The sequence below is a fragment of the Oncorhynchus masou genome, chromosome 29 (assembly GCF_036934945.1).
Source record: "Oncorhynchus masou masou isolate Uvic2021 chromosome 29, UVic_Omas_1.1, whole genome shotgun sequence".
NCBI lineage: Eukaryota > Metazoa > Chordata > Actinopteri > Salmoniformes > Salmonidae > Oncorhynchus > Oncorhynchus masou.
This window is the reverse complement of record NC_088240.1, coordinates 59,241,268-59,263,221: the sequence shown is the minus strand read 5'-3', so window position 1 is coordinate 59,263,221 and position 21,954 is coordinate 59,241,268. Positions and strand designations below refer to the sequence as shown.

General features: G+C 43.2%; 2 protein-coding genes across 3 annotated transcripts in view; both read left to right on the top strand.

The window, feature by feature from the left end:
- The window catches only part of myom3 (myomesin 3), a 75,029-nt gene extending 55,723 nt beyond the window's left edge, over positions 1-19,306 (top strand). Inside the window, exons 19-37 of one of the 2 annotated variants that reach the window (XM_064945457.1) lie at positions 4,474-4,600; positions 5,467-5,651; positions 5,773-5,887; positions 6,058-6,214; positions 6,528-6,634; positions 6,717-6,761; positions 7,029-7,165; positions 8,137-8,281; positions 8,626-8,685; positions 11,553-11,620; positions 11,768-11,875; positions 14,636-14,723; positions 15,515-15,553; positions 16,010-16,115; positions 17,057-17,220; positions 17,511-17,547; positions 17,770-17,792; positions 17,910-17,965; positions 18,239-19,306. In XM_064945457.1, the coding sequence (XP_064801529.1) occupies positions 4,474-4,600; positions 5,467-5,651; positions 5,773-5,887; positions 6,058-6,214; positions 6,528-6,634; positions 6,717-6,761; positions 7,029-7,165; positions 8,137-8,281; positions 8,626-8,685; positions 11,553-11,620; positions 11,768-11,875; positions 14,636-14,723; positions 15,515-15,553; positions 16,010-16,115; positions 17,057-17,220; positions 17,511-17,547; positions 17,770-17,792; positions 17,910-17,965; positions 18,239-18,505 (2,034 nt within the window). In that variant the 3' untranslated portion in view covers positions 18,506-19,306. Of the gene's footprint in view, positions 1-4,473; positions 4,601-5,466; positions 5,652-5,772; positions 5,888-6,057; positions 6,215-6,527; positions 6,635-6,716; positions 6,762-7,028; positions 7,166-8,136; positions 8,282-8,625; positions 8,686-11,552; positions 11,621-11,767; positions 11,876-14,635; positions 14,724-15,514; positions 15,554-16,009; positions 16,116-17,056; positions 17,221-17,510; positions 17,623-17,769; positions 17,793-17,909; positions 17,966-18,238 lie in introns of those variants that run through there. The other variant, XR_010452347.1, reaches the window with a different exon arrangement.
- Positions 19,307-20,063: 757 nt separating this feature from the next.
- On the top strand, positions 20,064-21,425 carry LOC135520118 (fatty acid-binding protein 10-A, liver basic). Its single transcript, XM_064945456.1, has 4 exons — positions 20,064-20,247; positions 20,552-20,724; positions 21,018-21,107; positions 21,311-21,425. Exons 1-4 carry the CDS (start codon positions 20,181-20,183, stop codon positions 21,359-21,361), a joined length of 381 nt encoding a protein of 126 aa, XP_064801528.1. The 5' UTR covers positions 20,064-20,180; the 3' UTR covers positions 21,362-21,425.
- Positions 21,426-21,954: the final 529 nt, after the last annotated feature.

Below are 21,954 nucleotides of genomic sequence, written 5' to 3'. Positions count from 1 at the left end.
CTGCCTATGATTGGGAACCACACGCGGCCAAAAGCAAAGAAATAGAAAACATAGACTTCCCCACCCGAGTCACACCCTGACCTAACCAAACATAGAGAATAAAAAGGATCTCTAAGGTCATGGCGTGACAAGTCTAGAATGCCTTCCTAGCTAATTATTCAACAATGCCGTGGTATAACTAAAATGTAATAACCAACAGGGGCACAACTTGCATTTTGTCCCCTCTGGAATACACCCCATTAGAACTTAGCGGTGGTCAGAGAGCTGAACATAAGGCTCCGGTGGAGGTACACTGGAGGAAAAAACACATTCCCTCTACTACCTTAGCTGTGTTACTAGGCAACGAGTAGTGGTGCCAATGGAGACTAACGGAAATGTTCACCTGTCTCTTTTTGCAATGGAAATGACAGGTGTCCTGTAATTTTACAGAGTGCAAAATAGTTATATTTAAGCAAAAAGGCCGGGGGGGGGTGTGGTATATGGCCAATATACCACGGCTAAGGGCTGTTCTTAGGAACAACACAAAGCAGAGTGCCTGGTCAAAGCCCTTAGCCATGGTATATTGGCCATATACCACAACTACAAAAAGCACTGAAACTGGAAACACTTATCTCCCTCACGAGCTTTAAGCACCAACTGTCAGAGCAGCTCACAGATTACTGCACCCGTACGTACATAGCCCATCTATATTTTAGCCCAAACAACTACCTCTTTCCCTACTGTATTTAATTTATTTATTTATTTTGCTCCTTTGCACCCCATTATTTTTATTTCTACTTTGCACATTCTTCCATTGCAAATCTACCATTCCAGTGTTTTACTTGCTATATTGTATTTACTTTGCCACCATAGCCTTTTGTTGCCTTTACCTCCCTTATCTCACCTCATTTGCTCACATCGTATATAGACTTGTTTATACTGTATTATTGACTGTATGTTTGTTTTACTCCATGTGTAACTCTGTGTCGTTGTATGTGTCGAACTGCTTTGCTTTATCTTGGCCAGGTCGCAATTGTAAATGAGAACTTGTTCTCAACTTGACTACCTGGTTAAATAAAGGTGAAATAAAAAATAAAATAAAAAAAACCCGAGGTACCTTATTGTTAATATAAACTGGTTACCAACGTAACTAGAGCAGGAAAAACAAATGTTTTGTCATACCCGTGGTATACGGTCTGATATTCCACGGCTGTCAGCCAATCAATATTCAGGGTTCAAACCACCCATTTTATAATGTTGTTTTTAGACTCAACAGAACAAAGCAATTCAAAGTCTGCCATACTGCAAAATAGTTTAGAAGTTTGGAGCAAACCGTGCTTTTCCACTAACCAGGGTCTTGTTCAGGAGGCAGAAGAAAGCAGACCGAAACAATGCAATGTCCAATAAGAAACGCTTGTTTTTGTTTTCTATTGCAAAACATATTGCTACAGTGTGCCCTAATGTCCAAGGTATTTAACATATAAAGCCATTGATCTGCTTTCAGGCATTAATGAAAACAGTGGCCACATGCAGTGCCCTCTGTTGGGCAACTCCAGCCCCTGCCACTGCCCAGTCTCTTCCAGTAATAGTTCCTTTTCGCTCTTATTTTTACAAGCTGCTCACTTGCTGCCTTCATGTAAATGAGATAAATTAGAATATTGATCCAACGGAGGCGTCATGCTCGGGACACTTTGGTCTTCCTGCTTGTGTAAGCCAATATAAATGACTTTACCCCCTGAATCTTTTCCTTCCACCACCACTGGTTTAGCAGTCAGGCAGGCATGGCACCTATCCAGCCTCATTAGAAGAATGTCTGAGATGTGAACCCTTAGGATTTTTAGTTATCTCGCTTAGTTTGAATTCCACCTCCATTTCGACTGCAGTGCCTTTACTTCCACTGATTCAGAATCAGGAGAACTGATGCCATCTGGTGGCGATAAGTTGAATCGACAGACACTTTGGGAGGAACGCCCCTTATCCCCTACCCCCACTATACTTCACTGCAGAGCTCCACGCAGTCCTGTCTACGTATTGATTTGATGAAGAGGCTTTTGTTGTACCTAATTAGGGCTAGCCTAGTGACCAATCTATAAAAAAGGAGGCATAGTCTTTCGATGGTGTGATTCCTATCACACTTAAATAAGCCCCTCAGGTTTGTCTATTGATAGCTATTGTCCCATGGCTCAGTCCCCGAAAGCAGAATAACTTCATAGGCGATAAGGACTTTAAAGGCTAAGTGGCTGTGAATAAAGTGGTTGGGATCAATGATCTGAATCCCCTTCCTAAAGCCATGCAAACGACACTGGCAGAAATTAATCTTTGCTTTACAGTATGTGGCTCAGTTAGGATTAGCCAAGTTGTTCTCAACCTTACAAGTGTACACTACTGGTCAAAAGTTTTAGAACACCTACTCATGCAAGTTTTTTTTTACTGTTTCTACACCGTAGAATAATAGTGAGGACATCAAAACTATGAAATAACACATATGGAATCATGTAGTAACTAAAACAGTGTTAAACAAATAAAATAAATGTTATATTTGAGATTCTTCAAATAGCCACCCATTGCCTTGATGACAGCTTTGCACAAACTTGGCATTCTCTCAACCAGCTTCATGAGGTAGTCACCTGGAATGCATTTCAATTAACATGTGTGCCTTCTTAAAAGTTAATTTGTGGAATATCTTTCCTTCTTAATGCGTTTGAGCCAATCAGTTAGGTTGTGACAAGGTAGGGGGTTATACAGAAGATAACCCTATTTGGTAAAAGACCAAGTCCATATTATGGCAAGAACAGCTCAAATAAGCAAAGAGAAACGACAGTCCATCATTACTTTAAGACATGAAGGTCAGTCAATACAGAAAATGTCAAGAACTTTGAGTGTTTCTTCAAATGCAGTTGCGAAAACCACCAAGCGCTATCATGAAACTGACTGCCACAGGAAATGAAGACCCAGAGTTACCTCTGCTGCAGAGGATAAGTTAATTAGAGTTACCAGCCTCAGAAATTGCAGCCCAAATAAATGCTTCACAGAGTTCAAGTAACAGACACATCTCAACATCAACTGTTCAGAGGAGACTGTGTGAACCAGGCCTTCATAGTCAAATTGCTGCAAAGAAAGCACTACTAATGGACACCAATAAGAAGAAGAGACTTGCTTGGGCCAAGAAACACGAGCAATGGACAAATTTGAGATTTTTGGTTCCAACCGCTGCGTCTTTGTGAGACATGGTGTGGGTGAAGGATGATCTTCACATGAGTATTTCCCACCGTAAAGCATGGAGGAGGAGGTGTTATAGTGTGGGGGGGGGGCTTTGCTGGTGACCCTGTCTGTGATTTATTTACAATTCAAGGCACATTAAACCAGCATGGCTACCACAGCATTCTGTAGCGATACGCCATCCCATCTGGTTTGTGCTTAGTGGGACTATCATTTGTTTTTCAACAGGACAATGACCTAACACACCTCCAGGTTGTGTAAGGGCTTTTTTTACCAAGAAGGAGAGTGATGGAGTGCTGCATCAGATGACCTGGCCTCCACAATCCCCTGACCTCAACCAAATTGAGATGGTTTGGGTTGAGTTGGACTGCAGAGGGAAGGAAAAGCATCCAACAAGTGCTCAACATAAGTGGGAACTCCTTCAACACTATTGGAAAAGCATTCCAGGTGAAGCTGGTTGAGAGAATGCCAAGAGTGTGCAAAGCTATCATCAAGGCAACGGGTGACTACTTTGTTTAATACTTTTTTGGTTACTACATGATTCCATATGTGTTATTTCATAGTGTTGATGTCTTCACTATTATTCTACAATGTAGAAAATAGTCCAAATAAAATAAAAACCCTTGAATGAGTAGGCGTTCTAAAACGTTTGACCGGTAGTGTACATCAAATCAATGGAGTTGAGTAGAGACGAGAGTGTAAATACGGAAACCCTTACCGTGTACCTATGTTTGTCCTCTGCACCTCCATGCCTTTCTTAATTTGCTGAAATCCATCATCAAACGTTAATCAAATGCAACCACGGACTGTTTCCTCATCTCGACTGACAGCATCTCGATGTAGTTGGAGGTACACTCCTTCCAGAGTCGTCGCAACCCAACTCCACCGTCATGTCCATATGTGTGGAGTTGAGAAACCAAGCTAAATTAGGACGTGAGAACACAACCTCAGATTTAAGATGAATCTCTGCGAATATGCCCGAGGTAATCCAGCTACTGTGTTGCATTATCTTTAAAGGGTACCTTGTTTTGTTTTGTCCACGGTTTGCCCATGCAAGAGCTGACGTACTGAAACTCAAAGCTAGCTGACCCTTGTTTTCTCAATGACCAGAGTATTGTTCAGTAGGCACCAAGCAGAAAACTTGACCAATAAGAAATGCTCATTTCTGTTGCAAAAATGTTTTTGAAATGTTTTTCCTGGGTGTGTCCTAATGAACACAACCCTGGTTGTAATTTATGCAGTAACTGTATTCATTTTATGGTGTCTTGTTTACAGGTCTGTAATCTGGATGGGGGGCATTACTATCAGTTCCGTGTTTTTGCTGCCAATGTGGTTGGTGTTGGTAAACCCTCTGAGCCCAGTGAGGCTTTCCTGTGTGAGGAGTGGACCATGCCTGAGCCAGGTGAGGATGATGCAATCATCATGAAAACACACACATACACACGGATGCACACACATGGTCGCTGTACACACACATGGTCTCTGTTCACACACACACACACACACGTTTACTCTCTAAAACACACACACATTCACACGTTTGCTCTCTAAAACACACACTCTCTCTCTCTCTCTTTCTGTCTCTCTCTACTCACTCTGCCATTCGGTAATGGAGCAGTTCAGTGCACAGCCGTGGCCAGCTGTGTTTCTCATATAACGCTGCCTGTTGTGATATTCATATTGGAAATGGAGAGAGCCACACACCATTTATCCCACACAGCCCATTAATCCAGCTGAATCCAGCCGGCTCTCCCCGCGTCGTAAATAATTTAAATGCGACTGAAAATCGTTAAGCAAATGAACTACCGTGCACTGGCACTAAGAAGGAAGGGGTAGATTAAGCAAAATCACTTTACTTGTTTTTTAAATGTTATTATTATTGTTTGTTCATTTCTTTATGATGGCCTGTTCTGTCACGGACAACTTGGCTGTTTATGGGTGATTATAGAACACGGGGAAAAGGATAAATATCAATATTCCCCCTGTTTTATCCTGGTTTTAAATCATTTCAAATACTTTATCTCTGCATGAATAAGCATGCATGTTGCAATGTAACCAATAGAAAATTCCAAAAAGTGCAGACCCTGCCCACCTAGCACTCCAAACACTGATTTCAAATTGTATTTGCACCCAGGTCTGGTTGGTATTTTTCTAACACAGTAGACACTTATCAATCCATGTACTGTATAGAATGAAAGACTGTATGGCTTGATCCATATTTCTCTCTTTGTGTTATGCTTACTATGCTAACCCCACTCATCCCCCCAGGTTGCCCGTATGACCTGGAATTCAGGGAGGTGAGGCATAACTCTCTGGTCCTCCTATGGGCAGTGCCTCTCTACGAAGGACAGCAAGGACCAATCACAGGGTACCTGGTGGAGCTGAGCGAGGGCGACCAATCACAGAGCTGGACTGCTGTGAATGACGAGCCAATTGCAGATACCTTTTTGAAGGTTGGTGAGATATACTTGGTTTATTGTAATAAGGATATAGATACATTGAAATAGAGTTAATATGTTTTTGTTTTTGATAAAATGTATCAAATATTTCATTTTGGTGTGATTGTGTTCCCAGGTGTCAGGTCTCCAGGCAGGTCGGACCTATCGTCTCAGAGTGTGTGCCTTCAACAAGGCTGGAATGGGCATCCCTTCTCTGCCCTCTGAGCTTATCAGAGCCCAGACTCAACCAGGTGAGTCATTTTAGGGTTTTAGTTAGCAATGACAATGACCATAGGAGTAACAATGACCATAGGAGTTGGCCAAAGAGCATGTCTGGGACCAGGCTTGATTTTAGCAATACCAGGTCCCTGATTAACAATATCACCAGAATTACTTTTGATTCATGTTCTTTCTCCATCAGGCACCAGAGACATAGAGATTGGTGTGGACAATGAGGGCTTCATCTTCCTGGCCTTTGAGGCCACTGAAATTACGGAGAAGAGCACATTTGTCTGGCGCAAGAACTACAAAGAGGCTATTGAAGCTGGGAGAGCCAGGGTACTGTGGGAGAACAATAGGTACTGCAATGTTGTGTGTGTGTGTGTGTGTGTGTGTGTGTGTGTGTGTGTGTGTGTGTGTGTGTGTGTGTGTGTGTGTCTTTCACAGAGAAAGAAAAGAGTGACCTGTAGAGTTGAGAGAGGGCATGTAACCCATGAGAGACTTGTTTAATGTTAAGAGGTCACCAAAGGGTCAGACTCAGTGGAAATTCTTCCTCACCTCACATTACAATGCAAAATGTACACCCTTTTCACTGAGCACTATGGTCCCATTCAGGCCTACTGAGTCCCCTGGTCTGTCCTTTAAGCCTACTGTCCTTCTGTCCATCCCCAGGTCCATCCTAACCTTCACAAACGCCACTAAAGAGGACCTGGGCCTGTACACAGCAGAGATGAGTGACAACCCAGACATCTCTTCCAGTTTCACCTTTACCGCGGAAGGTACTTTATACTCCAAGCTAAAGAAGACCTGCGCAAAAGATAGCTGTTCCCTGTAATTCCCCCTCTCTCTCTTTTCCCATAGATCTGGACAGACTGACTGAGCTCGGCTGGCACATCTGCCACCCATGTAAGACTTAGTCTCTGTAATAATACAAGTCTCTATCGAGCTAAAACAGTCGTTAGTACTCCTTTTCAAATAGAAACAGGGATAATATATTGTTCAACATCCCAATTTCAACACGCTATTCCCTCAGATGTTTTCTTGGGTAAGCCCTATTTTTCAATTCCTGACATTGTTGTTGAGCACCCTTCCTAGATGATTTTGTTTGCGGAAGCTTGGAGGCCAACCTGAACACATAACCTATTCCCTCTTTATTGTTCTCTCCCCCTACAGTGATAGCCCTGCGCTCCAAGTGGCAGGTGGAGGTGTCAGAGAAAGGGAACGTGCGTCTCTGGATGCAGACTGAGAGCCTGAGCAACGCTGCAGAGCTCCGCCTCATTCTCAACGACAGAGAGATCTCCAGTACTGCAGTAAGGAGCTCTTCAAAACACACGCTATGTGTTCTAATCTCAGAACCCAGAACTACATCTTGTGCCTACTGGTCTGTCAGTAGTGTATGTCTCAAATGAATACTAAAACTAGCTTGGGTGTCAGAATGTTCCTGCGTTAATCGATGGTGCAGTGTTGTATGAATAGGAAGGCGATGACAAGTTGGTTAAAACAGAAATAGACCGAACCAGGCAAGTTATAGCATGTCTACCGGAGGTGTGCATAAAGCATAAGCTACTGCATTTTGCATACAGACATTTATTTCTGAATATATGCAGATGGTTATTTGTTCCCGGATGCATTTTAATTTCTAGTGAAAATCTCCATAAATCAACGAAATCTAGATGTGCCACAAAATAGCTAAATGTTTTATAGTTCCCCTTTCAAGTTTGCATTAGTAAGAGGTATTGACTGTATAGAAAGAGAAAGTAATCACACAAACAATCACAATAAAACATGTTTACCCTCACCATCATACTTGCAATTTCATTTAAACACAAATCACCTTCATAAAGATTTTCACCAGAATGTGCGTAGCAACATGATAGCAGTGTTGATTTGTTATGAAATCAACCGAAAAAAAATAACCACCGCTTGGAAGACTACTGTCGGCAGAGGTTGTTGCAACAGATGTGGATTTTCCATTGGGTGAAACTAATATTACACAACTTGCATGTTTTTGGACTCCATGTCTTGCGCAGGGTTACACGGTATGGAATAGCATCCATGCACGTGTGTTCACGTGAACGTCAACACTGCTAAGGGTTTATTACTATATGACTACAGATGAGGATTTTGTGAATAAACCAAACCCCATTTCCCCCATTTTATCCCCTTGCCTTGATTAGCTCAAATCAACATGCAAGTTACACTTGTAGAAGTTATCGTAGAAACGTGTTTTCTGTGAGGTGCGCGTGCCTGCGTGTGTGTCCTCTCTCTTCTCTCTCTCTAGGCCCACAAGATGAACTTTGACAAGGCCAGTGGGCTGATAGAGATTCTGTTTGACCAGCTGTCTAAGGAGGATGAGGGCTCCTACACAGCCCAGCTCTGCGACGGCCGCGCCAAGAACCAGTTCACCCTGGTGCTCGTGGACGAGAGTGAGTCCATCTGGTCACCCAAACTCATCACCAGGATGTTCATACTACCGAACCGAGCTGAGCTAAACCAAGCTGTGATGAGCTGGCCTGTTTTCGCATCCACCATAGTTGCTGGAAGTGCTGAGCCAGCACAGTTTGCTTCAGATCGGCACAATAGTGTGAAAAGGGCAGCTTACTATTTCTGTGAACTCTAAAGAGCAGTAAATGTTTGGCATGGCCTGATATATAGATTTGTTCCAATCGATTTGGTTATTGCAGTCAATGTTACTGTCTTATTGTTGGTAGTTACTACATATCCTTGGTGTGCCAGTAGGGAAGTGACCCTGTGGTTGTGTCTTTGACAGAGTTCCGTCAGACACTGGCTCAGTCCATAGCCAACAGAATGGACTACAAGAGAAAGTCAGGTGAGTGTTCCCCTAGTTCACCCCTGACCTCTGGGCTGGATCCAGTGCTTAATTTTGTAAATCGGGAGGTCCTGGAACACATAGTGAGTGCAGGAGGGGTGGGGGAGGGGGGGTATCCGAGGGGCTCTGAGGTACCGGAACACATGGAGAAAAAAAGTGTCAAACACAAAGGGGCAGCGCAGCAGACAGAGTAAACAGTCAAACACAAAGGGGCAGCGCAGCAGACAGAGTAAACAGTCAAGTAGCCTACTGTCTACGGTGGTGAAACTCTCCAAAGCATTTTAGACATCACTGCAGTAGGCCCACATACCTGAGTATAGCTGCGGGGCTTTACACAAGTCTGAATTTCTTATAGCCTCATTTTCCAGATGTCAATGTACAGCGACCTTTTTAGACGACACTGCAGAACACATTGTGCATTGTGCACACATGCTCAATTGTGGGGCTGACACGACCAGCATTTCATTTCATTTTCAACACATCAAATGCAGCAGTTGAACAAATTTCACAATATTGGAATATAACTTCAAATAAGATAAATCAGTGAAGGCTACAGCAGAACACACATATGACCATATATAGGCCTTCCTGTGTGAAACACCTATTCAGATTACCTTCACAGTACTGAACAAGTTTGTAAAGGGAAAAAAATGTCCTACCTTAGTTTTCAGAACCTCCCACAATGACTCTCCCCGTGTCATGTCCATTGAACCCCTAAGAGTCCATTTCTTGCTCAAAGCCATGAGCGGGCATGTGGCTGGGACAATTAGCTTCCTTCTAAGGATTTTCTGAAGACTCTGGCTGTAGTGTCTATTACTTCATTTTGAGTGTTAAATATTTATATATTTTATTTAACTTTTATTTACAGTACCTTGCGAAAGTATTCAGCCCCCTTGAACTTTGCAACCTTTTGCCACATTTCAGGCTTCAAACATAAAGATATAAAACTGTATTTTTTTGTGAAGAATCAACAACAAGTGGGACACAATCATGAAGTGGAACGACATTTATTGGATATTTCAAACTTTTTTAACAAATCAAAAACTGAAAAATTGGGCGTGCAAAATTATTCAGACCCTTTACTTTCAGTGCAGCAAACTCTCTCCAGAAGTTCAGTGAGGATCTCTGAATGATACAATTTTGACCTAAATGACTAATGATGATAAATACAATCCACCTGTGTGTAATCAAGTCTCCATATAAATGCACCTGCACTGTGATAGTCTCAGAGGTCTGTTAAAAGCGCAGGGAGCATCAGTGTCCAAGGACGGGCCAGAAGTATATAGAATGGTGTTGTCTGCGTAGAGGTGGATCAGGGAATCGCCCGCAGCAAGAGCAACATCATTGATATATACAGAGAAAAGAGACGGCCCGAGAATTGAACCCTGTGGCACCCCCATAGAGACTGCCAGAGGACCGGACAGCATGCCCTCCGATTTGACACACTGAAATCTGTCTGCAAAGTAATTGGTGAACCAGGCAAGGCAGTCATCCGAAAAACCGAGGCTACTGAGTCTGCCGATAAGAATATGGTGATTGACAGAGTCGAAAGCCTTGGCAAGGTCGATGAAGACGGCTGCACAGTACTGTCTTTTATCGATGGCGGTTATGATATCGTTTAGTACCTTGAGTGTGGCTGAGGTGCACCCGTGACCGACTCGGAAACCAGATTGCACAGCGGAGAAGGTACGGTGGGATTCGAGATGGTCAGTGACCTGTTTGTTGACTTGGCTTTCAAGACCTTAGATAGGCAGGGCAGGATGGATATAGGTCTGTAACAGTTTGGGTCCAGGGTGTCTCCCCCTTTGAAGAGGGGGATGACTGCGGCAGCTTTCCAATCCTTGGGGATCTCAGACGATATGAAAGAGAGGTTGAACAGGCTGGTAATAGGGGTTGAGACAATGGCAGAGGATAGTTTCAGAAATAGAGGGTCCAGATTGGGGTCCAGGTTTTGCAGCTCTTTCAGAACATCTGCTATCTGGAGCTGGAAGGGCTTGGCCGAGGGTTGGAGTAGCCAGGCGGAAGGCATGGCCAGCCGTTGAGAAATGCTTGTTGAAGTTTTCGATAATCATGGATTTATCGGTGGTGACCGTGTTACCTAGCCTCAGTGCAGTGGGCAGCTGGGAGGAGGTGCTCTTGTTCTCCATGGATTTCACAGTATCCCAGAACTTTTTGGAGTTGGAGCTACAGGATGCAAACTTCTGCCTGAAGAAGCTGGCCTTAGCTTTCCTGACTGACTGCGTGTCAGTAGGGAGACGACCAGCCTAGGCTATGTAACGTGATTACATAGGGACCTCTTCACCGGCTGACCACCACTACCAAGACCTGTGTCAAGATCAGTTACTTACCCCACAAGGCCCCTCCCCATGTCTCTACGTACAAATAAGAGAGCAGGTCTGGAATCAGTGTGGCAGGATAAGATGATTACACAGAAGGATCACCATGCTTTTACATGATGGTGTTTTGTTTTGGGGGGGGGGAAATAACAAGAAGGCAATTTGATTTAACGCTGATCGTTTTTATTAAAATGTCTACAGTGTGAACAGCGAAACAATTAATAAATCATGCCACGAGAGGTACCGGATCCAGGCAAATGGGTGGCGGAACGAAAAAGTCAAATCTAAGAGGTGCCGGATCCGGCTGACCAAAGTCCATGTAGGATGTGTTTCTATTTACTGCCAACAGTGGATAAAGATCCGATTTCTGCGTAAAATGCTCCTGTCAAATAGGCAGCTATAACTTTAGAACATAATATATAATGCTGACACACCAGAATATGGCGAGCTTCATTGATTGACTGCCAGCAAAGACAGCCGCTGTATCTCTGGTCCAGTGGACACAGTTAATCATTCGCTCTGTTTTTCAAGGACCCTATTTCCTGGAGTTTTTGTCATGGACCGTGACAGAGGACTGTGAGTTTATAATCAAATGCAAGGTAATTTATAAATATCCAATATGTTGTTATCTTTGTTATGAAATAATCACATGGATTCTGGATTCTGATATGCATGTGTGTTGTTATGAATGTATTCAGTGCACAGTGTTACTGTATCATTAGAATCCTCTGTCTTTCTGGGTCCAGGTGACCAACGTAAGCAAGGATACGACTCTGAAGTGGTTCAAGGATGGCGTGGAGACTCCAGCTGTGTATGACCAGCAGACTGGAGTCAGCATCATGACTGTGCAACAGGTGCACATACCACATCCAGTCCTCATAGGGCTGGTTTCCTGAACCCAGATTCAAATTAATCCTGGATTAATCCTAAAACACACTTTCGATGAAGATTCTCTATTGTGAATGTTTTTAATCCAGGACTAGGCTGAATCTGGTTCCAGGGAACTGGCCCATAATGTCACATGTCACTTTGATCAACCCCAATATTTAGCGCACAACTGGATATTTGACCTGGTGACCTTCCGGCTACAGATCCGCCTCTCTAACTATTAAGCTCCCAACCACCTAATTTTTGCAGTATAGTAATGTACACTACAGTTCAAATGTTTTGGGTCACTTAGAAATGTCCTTGTTTTTGAAAGAAAAGCACGTTTTTTTCTCTTTTAAAATAACATCAAATTGATCAGAAATACAGTGTAGACATTGTTAATGTTGTAATTGACTATTGTAGCTGTAAACGGCTGACATTTAATATCTACATAGGTGTACAAAGGCTCATTATCAGCAACCATCACTCCTGTGTTCCAATGGCACGTTGTGTTAGCTGATCTAAGTTTATCATTAAGGCTAATTGATCATTAGAAAACCCTTTTGCAATTATGTTAGCACAGCTGAAAACTGATGTTCTGATTAAAGAAGCAATACAACTGGCCTTCTTTAGACTAGTTGAGTATCTGGAGCATCAGCATTTGTGGGTTTCAATTAGAGGCTCAAAATGGCCAAAAACAAAGAACTTCTTCTGAAACTCGTCAGTGTCAGAGTCGTGTGTATAGCTGGCAGGGAAGTCAGGCGATATAGCCTCGCTACTGTATGTAGCCTCGCTACTGTATGTAGCCTCTCTACTGTTATTTTTTGCTGTCTTTTTACTGTTGTTTTAATTTCTTTACTTACCTATTGTTCACCTAATACCTTTTTTGTACTGTTGGTTAGAGCCTGAGAGTAAGAATTTCACTGTAAGGTCTACACCTGCTGTATTCGCCGCACGTGACAAATAAACTATGATTTGATTTGACTACTCCCTTCACGGAACAGCGCAAACTGCCTCTAGTCAGAATAGAAAGAGGAGTGGGAGGCCCCAGTGCACAACTGAGAAAGAGGACAAGTACATTAGTGTCTAGTTTGAGAAACAGATGCCTCACAAGTCCTCAACTGGCAGGTCCATTAAATAGTACCCGCAAACACCAGTCTCAACGTCAACAGTGAAGAGGCGACTCTGGGATGCTGGCCGTCGAGGCAGAGTTCCTCTGTCCAGTGCCTGTGTTCTTTTACCCGTCTTAATCTTTTATTTTAATCGGCCAGTCTGAGATATGGCTTTTTCTTTGCAACTCTGCCCAGCATCCCAGAGTCGCCACTTCACTGTTGACATTGAGACAAGTGTTTTGCAGGTATTATTTAATGCTCAGTCCCCTCCTGTACTCCCTGTTCACTCATGACTGCATGGCCAGGCACAACTCCAACACCATCATTAAGTTTGCCGATGACACAACAGTGGTAGGCCTGATCACAGACAACGACGAGACAGCCTATTGGGAGGAGGTTAGAGACCTGGCCGTGTGTAGTGCCAGGACAACAACCACTCCCTCAACGTGATCAAGACAAATGAGATGATTGTGGACAACAGGAAAAGGAGGACTGAGCACATCCCCATTCTCATCGATGGGTCTGTAGTGGAGCAGGTTGAGAGTGGTGTCCACATCACCAACAAACTAACATGGTCCAAACACACCAAGACAGTCGTGAAGAGGGCACGACAAAACCTATTCCCCCTCAAGAGACTGAAAAGATTTGGCATGGGTCCTCCGATCCTCAAAAGGTTCTACAACTGCACCATCGAGAGCATCCCTACAGGTTGCATCACTGCCTGGTATGGCAACTGCTCAGCCTCCGACCACAAGGCACTACAGAGGGTAGTGCGTACGGCCCAGTACATCACTGGGGCCAAGCTTCCTGCCATCCAGGATCTATATACCAGAGGAAGGCCCTAAAAATTGTCAGATTCCAGCCACCCTAGTCATAGACTGTTCTCTCTGCTACCGCACAACAAGCGGTACCGGAGTTCCAAGTCTAGGTCCAAAAGGCTTCTAAACAGCTTCTACCCCCAAGCCATAAGACTCCGGAACATCTAATCAAATGGCTACCCAGACTATTTACGTCCCCCTCCCCTTTTACGCAGCTGCTGCTCTCTGTTATTATCTATGCATAGTCACTTTAATAACTCTACCTACATTACCTCAATTACCTCCACTAACTGGTTCCCCCACACATTGTCTCTGTACCAGTACCCCCTGTATATTGTCTCGCTATTGTTATTTTACTGCTGATCTTTAACCACTTGTTATTTTTATTTCTTATTCTTATTTGTATTTTTCTAACTGCTTTGTTGGTTAAGGACTTGTAAGTAAGCATTTCACTGTAAGGTCTACACCTGTTGTATTCGGCGCATGTGACTAATACAATTTGATTTGATCAGTGATCATCACACACACACACAGAATGTGTCAGAGTGTCTCTACAGTATGAGTGTTTATAGAACATTGCATGATTACCCACCGGGCACACACTGGTTGAATCAACGTTGCTTCCACGTCATTTCAATGAAATGACGGTGAACCAATGTGGAATGGACGTTGAATTGACGTCTGTGCCCTGTGGGTAGGATTGTCTGTGTACAGTCAAATGTGTTTTGGGTATTCTCAAACCCTGTGTGTATGTGCGTGCTGACGTGCCTGTGTGTGTGTCATAATGATTGACTGTTTTCTCTCTGGTGAATCTCAGGTGACTAAGAAGGAGGCAGGCCACTACAAAGCCGTGGCGTCTGATGGTAGAGGACAGGATGTCAGCACACTGGAGTTACTAGATGAAGGTGAGACGTCATGGCACTGTCATGGACAACCACAGACATGGGCCCATGTTTGTAAAGCAATCAGTTTTGCTTCGTAGATCCTAATGAATATGATGACTTGGACTGGGGGGGACCTGATCCTAGATCAGCACTAGTACTCTGGGAAGCTTTGTGAATACGGGCCCTGGTCTAGCCAAAATATCAGGGAAATGTTAGTCTCTCAAGTTACATTGTTATGAGGCAATTTCAAAGTGCATTATTGTTAGGTCTCATGATTATTCTGAAGATGCAGAACCTGAGACTGCACATAGTGTAATATTATGCATAGAGGTTAATGAACATTATAAACTGGGTGTTTTGAGCTCTGAATGCTGATTGGCTAAAAGCCATAGAATACCAGACCATTTATCACGGGTATGACAAAAAATTACTTCTTACTGTTGGTAACCAGTTTATAATAGCAATAAGGCACCTTGGGTGTTTGTGGTATATGGCCAATATACCACTGCTAATGGCTGTATCCAGGCGTTCATAGAATGTCCTATAGGGACTTTGGTCAGCCGGATGGGAGACACTTTTGTTGACTCTTGTTGGCCCCGGCAGGAACACTGTAGACCAATCACAGCGCTTAGAGACCCAGCCCAGAGGTCAGAGGTGAACCAGGGGCCAATAGGGGAACACTCACGCGTTGCATCATTGATAAGAACAGCCCTTAGCTGTGGTATATTTGCCATGTACCACACCTCCACAGACCTTATCGCTTAAATAGAGCCCAATGTCTGGAGACATAATTATTCTGTCTTTATTTACAGAGTATGACAAGCTCCTACAACTCCTGAGCAAACAGTGTGGTAAGTTCAGCATGGATTTCCTAATACTATTACAGCAACATTTCAGTACCGAAACAGGAGTGACTTCTCAAGCATTCTTATGAACATTTTTTGGATGGGAACAACGAAGCCATTAAATGATGAAGGATCGGCCCCCTTTTTTCAATTTTCACCTAAAATGACATACCCAAATCTAACTGCCTGTAACTCAGGCCCTAAAGCAAGGATATGTATTTTCTTGGTACTATTTGAAAGGAAACACTTTGAATTTTGTGGAAATGTGAAAGGAATGTAGGAGAATATAACACATTAGATCTGGTAAAAGATTTAAAAAAAAAACGTTATTTAGTATTTTTTGCACCGTCTTTCAAATGCAAGAAAAAGGCCATACTGTCAACTGTCAATATCCCAACAATGACATTCTGTCACAGAGTATCATCTCTCTGAATTTGACTTTTTCCTCTCTCTGTGGCACAGCGCTGTCTGCAGGCCCAGTGAGGATTCAATGCACTGCTATGGGCTTCAAGCTCTACTGCTCTCTCAAGTACTATATCAGCTACATGAAGACCAGCTGGCACTTCAAGTGAGTTCCCTGGCCTGGCCTCTGTACTCTGCCCTGCCACACGGGCTGTGCTCCAGGCCTACTGTATCCACTTTGTCTACATTATACAGTCAGCCTATGCTATACAGAGTAGGGTGAAGTTGCCCCTAGGTGCTGAACTTGGGTCAGTTTAGCATTTTCCCCACTAATTGTTAAGGTTGGGATTGGGGGAGGGGAAGTTGATCCTAAATCTGTCTAAGGGAAACATCATACAGGGACTGGACTTTTATCGCCACCTGCTGGCAGCTTTTATGGTTAGCACCAACCACCAACCCTGGTTCTACAGAGTTACGGGAGCAGGCAGGCTTTTGTTCTAATCCAGTATTAACACACCTGATTCAACTAATAGACTAATCATTAAGACTTTGATTAGTTGAATCAGCTGTGTTGGTGCCTGTCTGGAGCAAGAGCCTGCACATCCTGTACCGCTCCATTACCAGAGCTGATGACAACCCAACACGGAAAAAACACATGAATTTCACCTGAACACAGGTGGAGTGTTCCAAAAACACGTTTTCATGTGATCTTATGTGAAGTTAACGTGACAACATATAACTCAACATGTGATAACACGAAACTACACGTGTGAAATCGTGATTTTTCAGTAAGGGCATTGCTGTAGCGATATGGTTTGTTGTCTAATTTTAACTCAGAGTTGCTTTAGCATTTGTGTTTTTCTTCACATCGCCCCACAGCTTCCTTAGTGAGACAGTCTGAGCCCTTAATCCCAAATCCATCTCATCAGTTTGAAAATTACCAAACGTCGTAAAGGCTTTTACAAACAAACTTAGAACTGAACAAGTAAAGCCCTCAGACATAAATAGTCATGGCCTTGTATGGAAGTATCTTTTGTTGGATTTTTAGAAAAACAATATTCCATTCTATTGAATTGTATTACCATATTCTATTTCATTGTGTACCAGGGAGAGTAGGATTGACCAGTTGGAGAGGTGTAAGCCTGGCAGCAGTATGCAGAAGCTGTGGGTCGAGGTCTTTGCGCCCACGGAGAACGATAAGGGGAAGTACACTCTGGAGATGTTTGATGGTCAAGAAAAGCACACCCGCTCACTAGACCTATCTGGACAAGGTTAGTCTGACCAGTCTGATTCACTCAAAAAGCAGTATCGTCTCAAAGCAGTTAAGCGAAATAGGCTTCATACAAGGGTTTTACTGCTTCAGATTCATGTCAATGTCTTCAGAGATAGAATGTAAACTTCTGAATTAGACTATTATTACTCAATTATAATTCAATGTGTCTGCAATCTTGATCTACATTCACATCTTCCGAGACAGGCAGTTAATGAATATTACACTCTTCCTAAATACTTTTACAGTAATCTATATTGAATTATCTCTCTCTCTTACTCTCTTCAAAAGCCTTTGCTGATGCTCTGTTGGAATACCAGAGGTTGAAGTAAGTGCAGTACCATATTGATGGTGCGTGCCCAGCATGGCTTGCAGTGGTAAACACTAACACAAACAATTGCAGGTACTATTTTCTATCACTATTCTCACATGGACAAACAGAAAACTGTTCTATATTCAATATTGAAGCGTTGACAGATGGTTTCATATCCATTGCCATACTATTTGCAAATGTATTTACCAGTTTTTACCCTTGCTTTTTGCTACAAAGGCAAGTGGCGGTTGCTGAGAAAAGTGAGTAGCCTACTCTTTCATTGTTTCTTAATAATTGCATTTTCTGTACACTGGAATGATTGAATGAGCTTCCTGTGGATGATTAAAAGGGAGTAAATGTCCTTCTCATTGCTTTAGATCGGGCCAGGGTGACCAAGGGGCTACCAGATGTGGTGGCTATCATGGAGAATAAGGTAGGCTAACTTCATTATCCTTTTACGTCCAATTTGTGTGATTGTACTGTTAGACCAACGAGTAGAAGTGCTCATCTAGGAGTAGTTTAGCTTTTTAGATCATAATGAATACAAGGGGGACTGATATTAGATCAGCATCTTCTCCAATACGTATTTCTTTTTAAATAACCTTACCTGCCCATGTCAACAGTGATAAGTGATATTTGGTCATTTTTCCTATTTACATTGACTGTTGTGAATCATGTCTTCTTTATTTCCCTCTCTCCTCCTCAGTCTCTGTGTCTGACCTGCTTCACTGATGGTGACCCTGCCCCAGAGATGTTCTGGCTGAGGAACGACAAAGGCATCGTCTCGGGGGGCCAGTTCAACATCGCCAACGAGAATAAGTGCAGCACTCTGACTGTAAACAATGTGACTAGCGAGGACACGGGAAACTACAGCATCTTTGTGCGCAACCAGTACGGCACTCAGACGGTCAACGTGACCGTGAGCGTGTACAAGCACGGCGAGAAGCCTCCGCCCGATGCAGTGGAGATGTAAGGAAGGAAGGAGTGTTGGTTTTGTTGCCCTAAGAGAGGATTCCAACTGGGCACAGATGTCAATTCAATGTCTTTTCCACGCTGGTTCCACATGATATGGAAACCACGTTGATTCGACCAGTGTGTGCCCAGTGGGTTGTGTTTGTATGGTGGTTCAGCCAGTTAGTTTTCATGGGGTTAAATTAGAGTTACTGAGGAGTGAAATACAAGAAGTAGTTCATTTCTGGCATTGGGATGTAGCAATGACTAAGAAGTTACATGTGCAAGAGGGAATACGGTCAATCTGTGGCCCAGTCAAAACTGCAACAGCCTGTATTCTTGTGTCATTACACTACCAATAAATATCCGAAGAGTCTCAGCTACAATTTTATGATGTCGCCCCTTTCTTTCTGGAGCAATTAAATAATAGGACCTGTGAGCAGAGACGAGAAAGCTCAGAAGTAGGATTCATTGACCAAGGCGAGCACATTAAATGTTCATTCCATGTCTTGACAGCAGCAGACTTGATCCGAATTCCAATTATCTCCCATGTTGTACTTCACTAGACGTGTCATGTTAGTCATGCACATGGAGCAGATTACAGAGGTGCAACGACACGTCAAGTGCGTTTTTCCACATCAACCTAATTCATGCTTTGACCTCCGTGTAATGAGGCAGCAAAATCTCGCTCATTCAGAGTCTGCACCTGCAGCTTAAGTAGGTCTGTTAGCCTGTTAGCTCTCCACATACAGTATTTGTCATATCATGTGTCTCTGCAATCGCTTGTGTGCTGCTAATAAAGTCATTTGATCTTGGTGGTTTGACACGGTTTCATTCACCTCAACATGCTTCTGATGTTGTTATTGTTTGCACTGTTTGAGTCGTCTGCCAGAGGGACTCGTCATTCAATGATTATTAGAAACATCTCATACAAGTGTGGGCAATTATTATGCGAGCAAAGAGTAGCTACAACATGTTTTCTGAACTGACAGAAGAGCTTTTGTCCAAGGTGTCATTCACCCATCGCCTGGTTAAACAGTGGAGTAGATTGTTTTTTTTAGGAAGATTCCACAGGACATCAGACCTGGGTTCGAATACTATTCAAACAGTTTCAGAGTTTGCTTTAGCCTGCCCGGAGAGCCATATGGTCTGATGTGCACTTTTGCAACGATTTTAGCGGTTCCATTGTAGTAGGCACGCTCGATAAAGCCCAGCTAATGTATTCAAAATGATTTCATACAACAATTTAACCCAGGTCTGCATTTAGGACAGTATTGCAAGAAGGGCTCCCCCGAAACAAACTTGAGATCTGCGTGTCAGAAGTTTCAGAATCTATTGGGATGAGTAAAACCCATGCATATGTCATTTTATGACTATATTTTATGGCTATACGATAGCACAGCTCAGACATAACGTACTCTTCCCCATCCCAAGACAACTGAAAGTTGGGGTCATGCCAGACAGAGATGTAAGTGAACTCTGGGTTGTTCAAACAATGGGGGACATTACTTCAGAGGCTGTGTTACTGATTAGACACAGAGGCACAGAGCGGAACCCCTTCTACCTACTGATATAAGTAGCTGTGGGGGACACAGTGCCGTTTCTACATTTGTGTTGAGCTTCGCACAGCTGTTTCAGGCTCCTATTGCCCATTTTGGTGAAGGAGGAGAAACCGGACCGGTACAGACACAGACGACATGGCCTTCAGTGGAACGTGGCAGGTGTATGCTCAGGAGAACTACGAGGAGTTCCTCAGGGCCATCTGTGAGTTTCCTAAACATTCATTACATTGCACCTATAGGGTTGTTTAGGGCTGAATCTGAAATGTATGTGCTTGATTCCTCGTGTCCTCTTTCTCAAAACTCATTGGAGGCTAGAAGATTAATGGTACCTCCCCTCTGACCTTCTCATCTAATGAGTTTTGAAAAAGGAGAGAGGATGTAAGGAATCAAGGAAATACAAGAGATTCGACTATAGATTCCCAACTATGACCCAAAATGAAAAGGTAGAGTTTGCCTCCATGGGTCCAATCCTAAGCTAATGAGTCAACCTCCTGCCCATCCATCAGCACTCCCAGAAGACGTTATCAAGCTGGCCAAAGACATCAAGCCCGTGACTGAGATCCAGCAGAACGGCAATGACTTCGTCATCACCTCCAAAACTCCTGGCAAGTCCATCACTAACTCCTTCACCATCGGCAAAGAGGCTGACATCACCACCATGGATGGCAAGAAGCTCAAGGTAGGCAATCCCAATGTACCTGTCTGTGGTGAATCTATACATATGAAAGTATTGATTGATTCACTGACATATTGTTAAATCGACAGGTTTCATCGTTGAATTGAAGTCCAGCAATGCTTGGTAGTTTAAAAGTTCTGTCTTATGAGGGGGGGGGGGGGGGGGGTCAAGACGATCGTCTTGTATCTGCAGTTAGTGTTATGTCTTGTTCAGTCTTCCAAGTTTCTTAGCTCATCTGTCGTCACTCGTTATTGCTACACATTACTGACCGCCTCTCTCTTCTCTGGCCCCTACAGTGCACGGTCAGACTGGCGGAAGGGAAGCTGATGTGCAACACAGACAAATTCACACACATCCAGGAGCTCAAAGGCGGAGAGATGGTTGAGGTAATTTGACCTAATGTTGGTAACACTGAAGTATAACACACTACACATCTGTCAGTACAGTGTGTCAAATATCAGCATTTACAGTTGTGACATATGGGGCACAGGTCAAACAAGCTGGCTATTTCTACCTTAGGTGGTTTTATTTGTATAATAGAGACCTGACCACAGTAACTAAACACTTTTCACTACCTCCCCCATTTCAGACGCTGACAGTGGGCTCGACGTCACTCATCAGGAGGAGCAAAAAGTTGTAAACCTGGAATGGTAGCAGGCAGGGGGCAGTCCTTGGCTATTTAAATAAACTTGCTTGACGTAAAACGTGTGGTTTATTACGTGTGCTGTGAACATGCTGCTGTGCATCATCTAATACACAGTAAACACTGATTGGATAACAGAAAAGTATTCAATCTACACTACCGGTCAAAAGTCTTAGACCAACTACTCATTCAAGGGTTTTTCTTGCTTTTCACAATTTTCTACATTGTAGAATAATAGTGAAGACATCAAAACTATGAAATAACACATATAGAATCATGTAGTAACCAAAAAAAGTGTTAAACAAATACAAATCTAGTTTATATTTGAGATTCTTCAAATAGCCACCCTTTGCGATATTACTGCATGGGTTGGAACTAAAAGCACAAGCATTTCGCTACATTCGCATTAACATCTGCTAACCATGTGTATGAGACCAATACAATTTTATTTTATTTTATTTGCCTTGATGACAGCTTTGCACACTCTTGGCATTCTCTCAACCAGCTTCGACTGGATTGCTTTTCCAACAGTCTTGAAGGAGTTCCCGCATATACTGAGCACTTGTTGGCTGCTTTTCCTTCACTCTGCA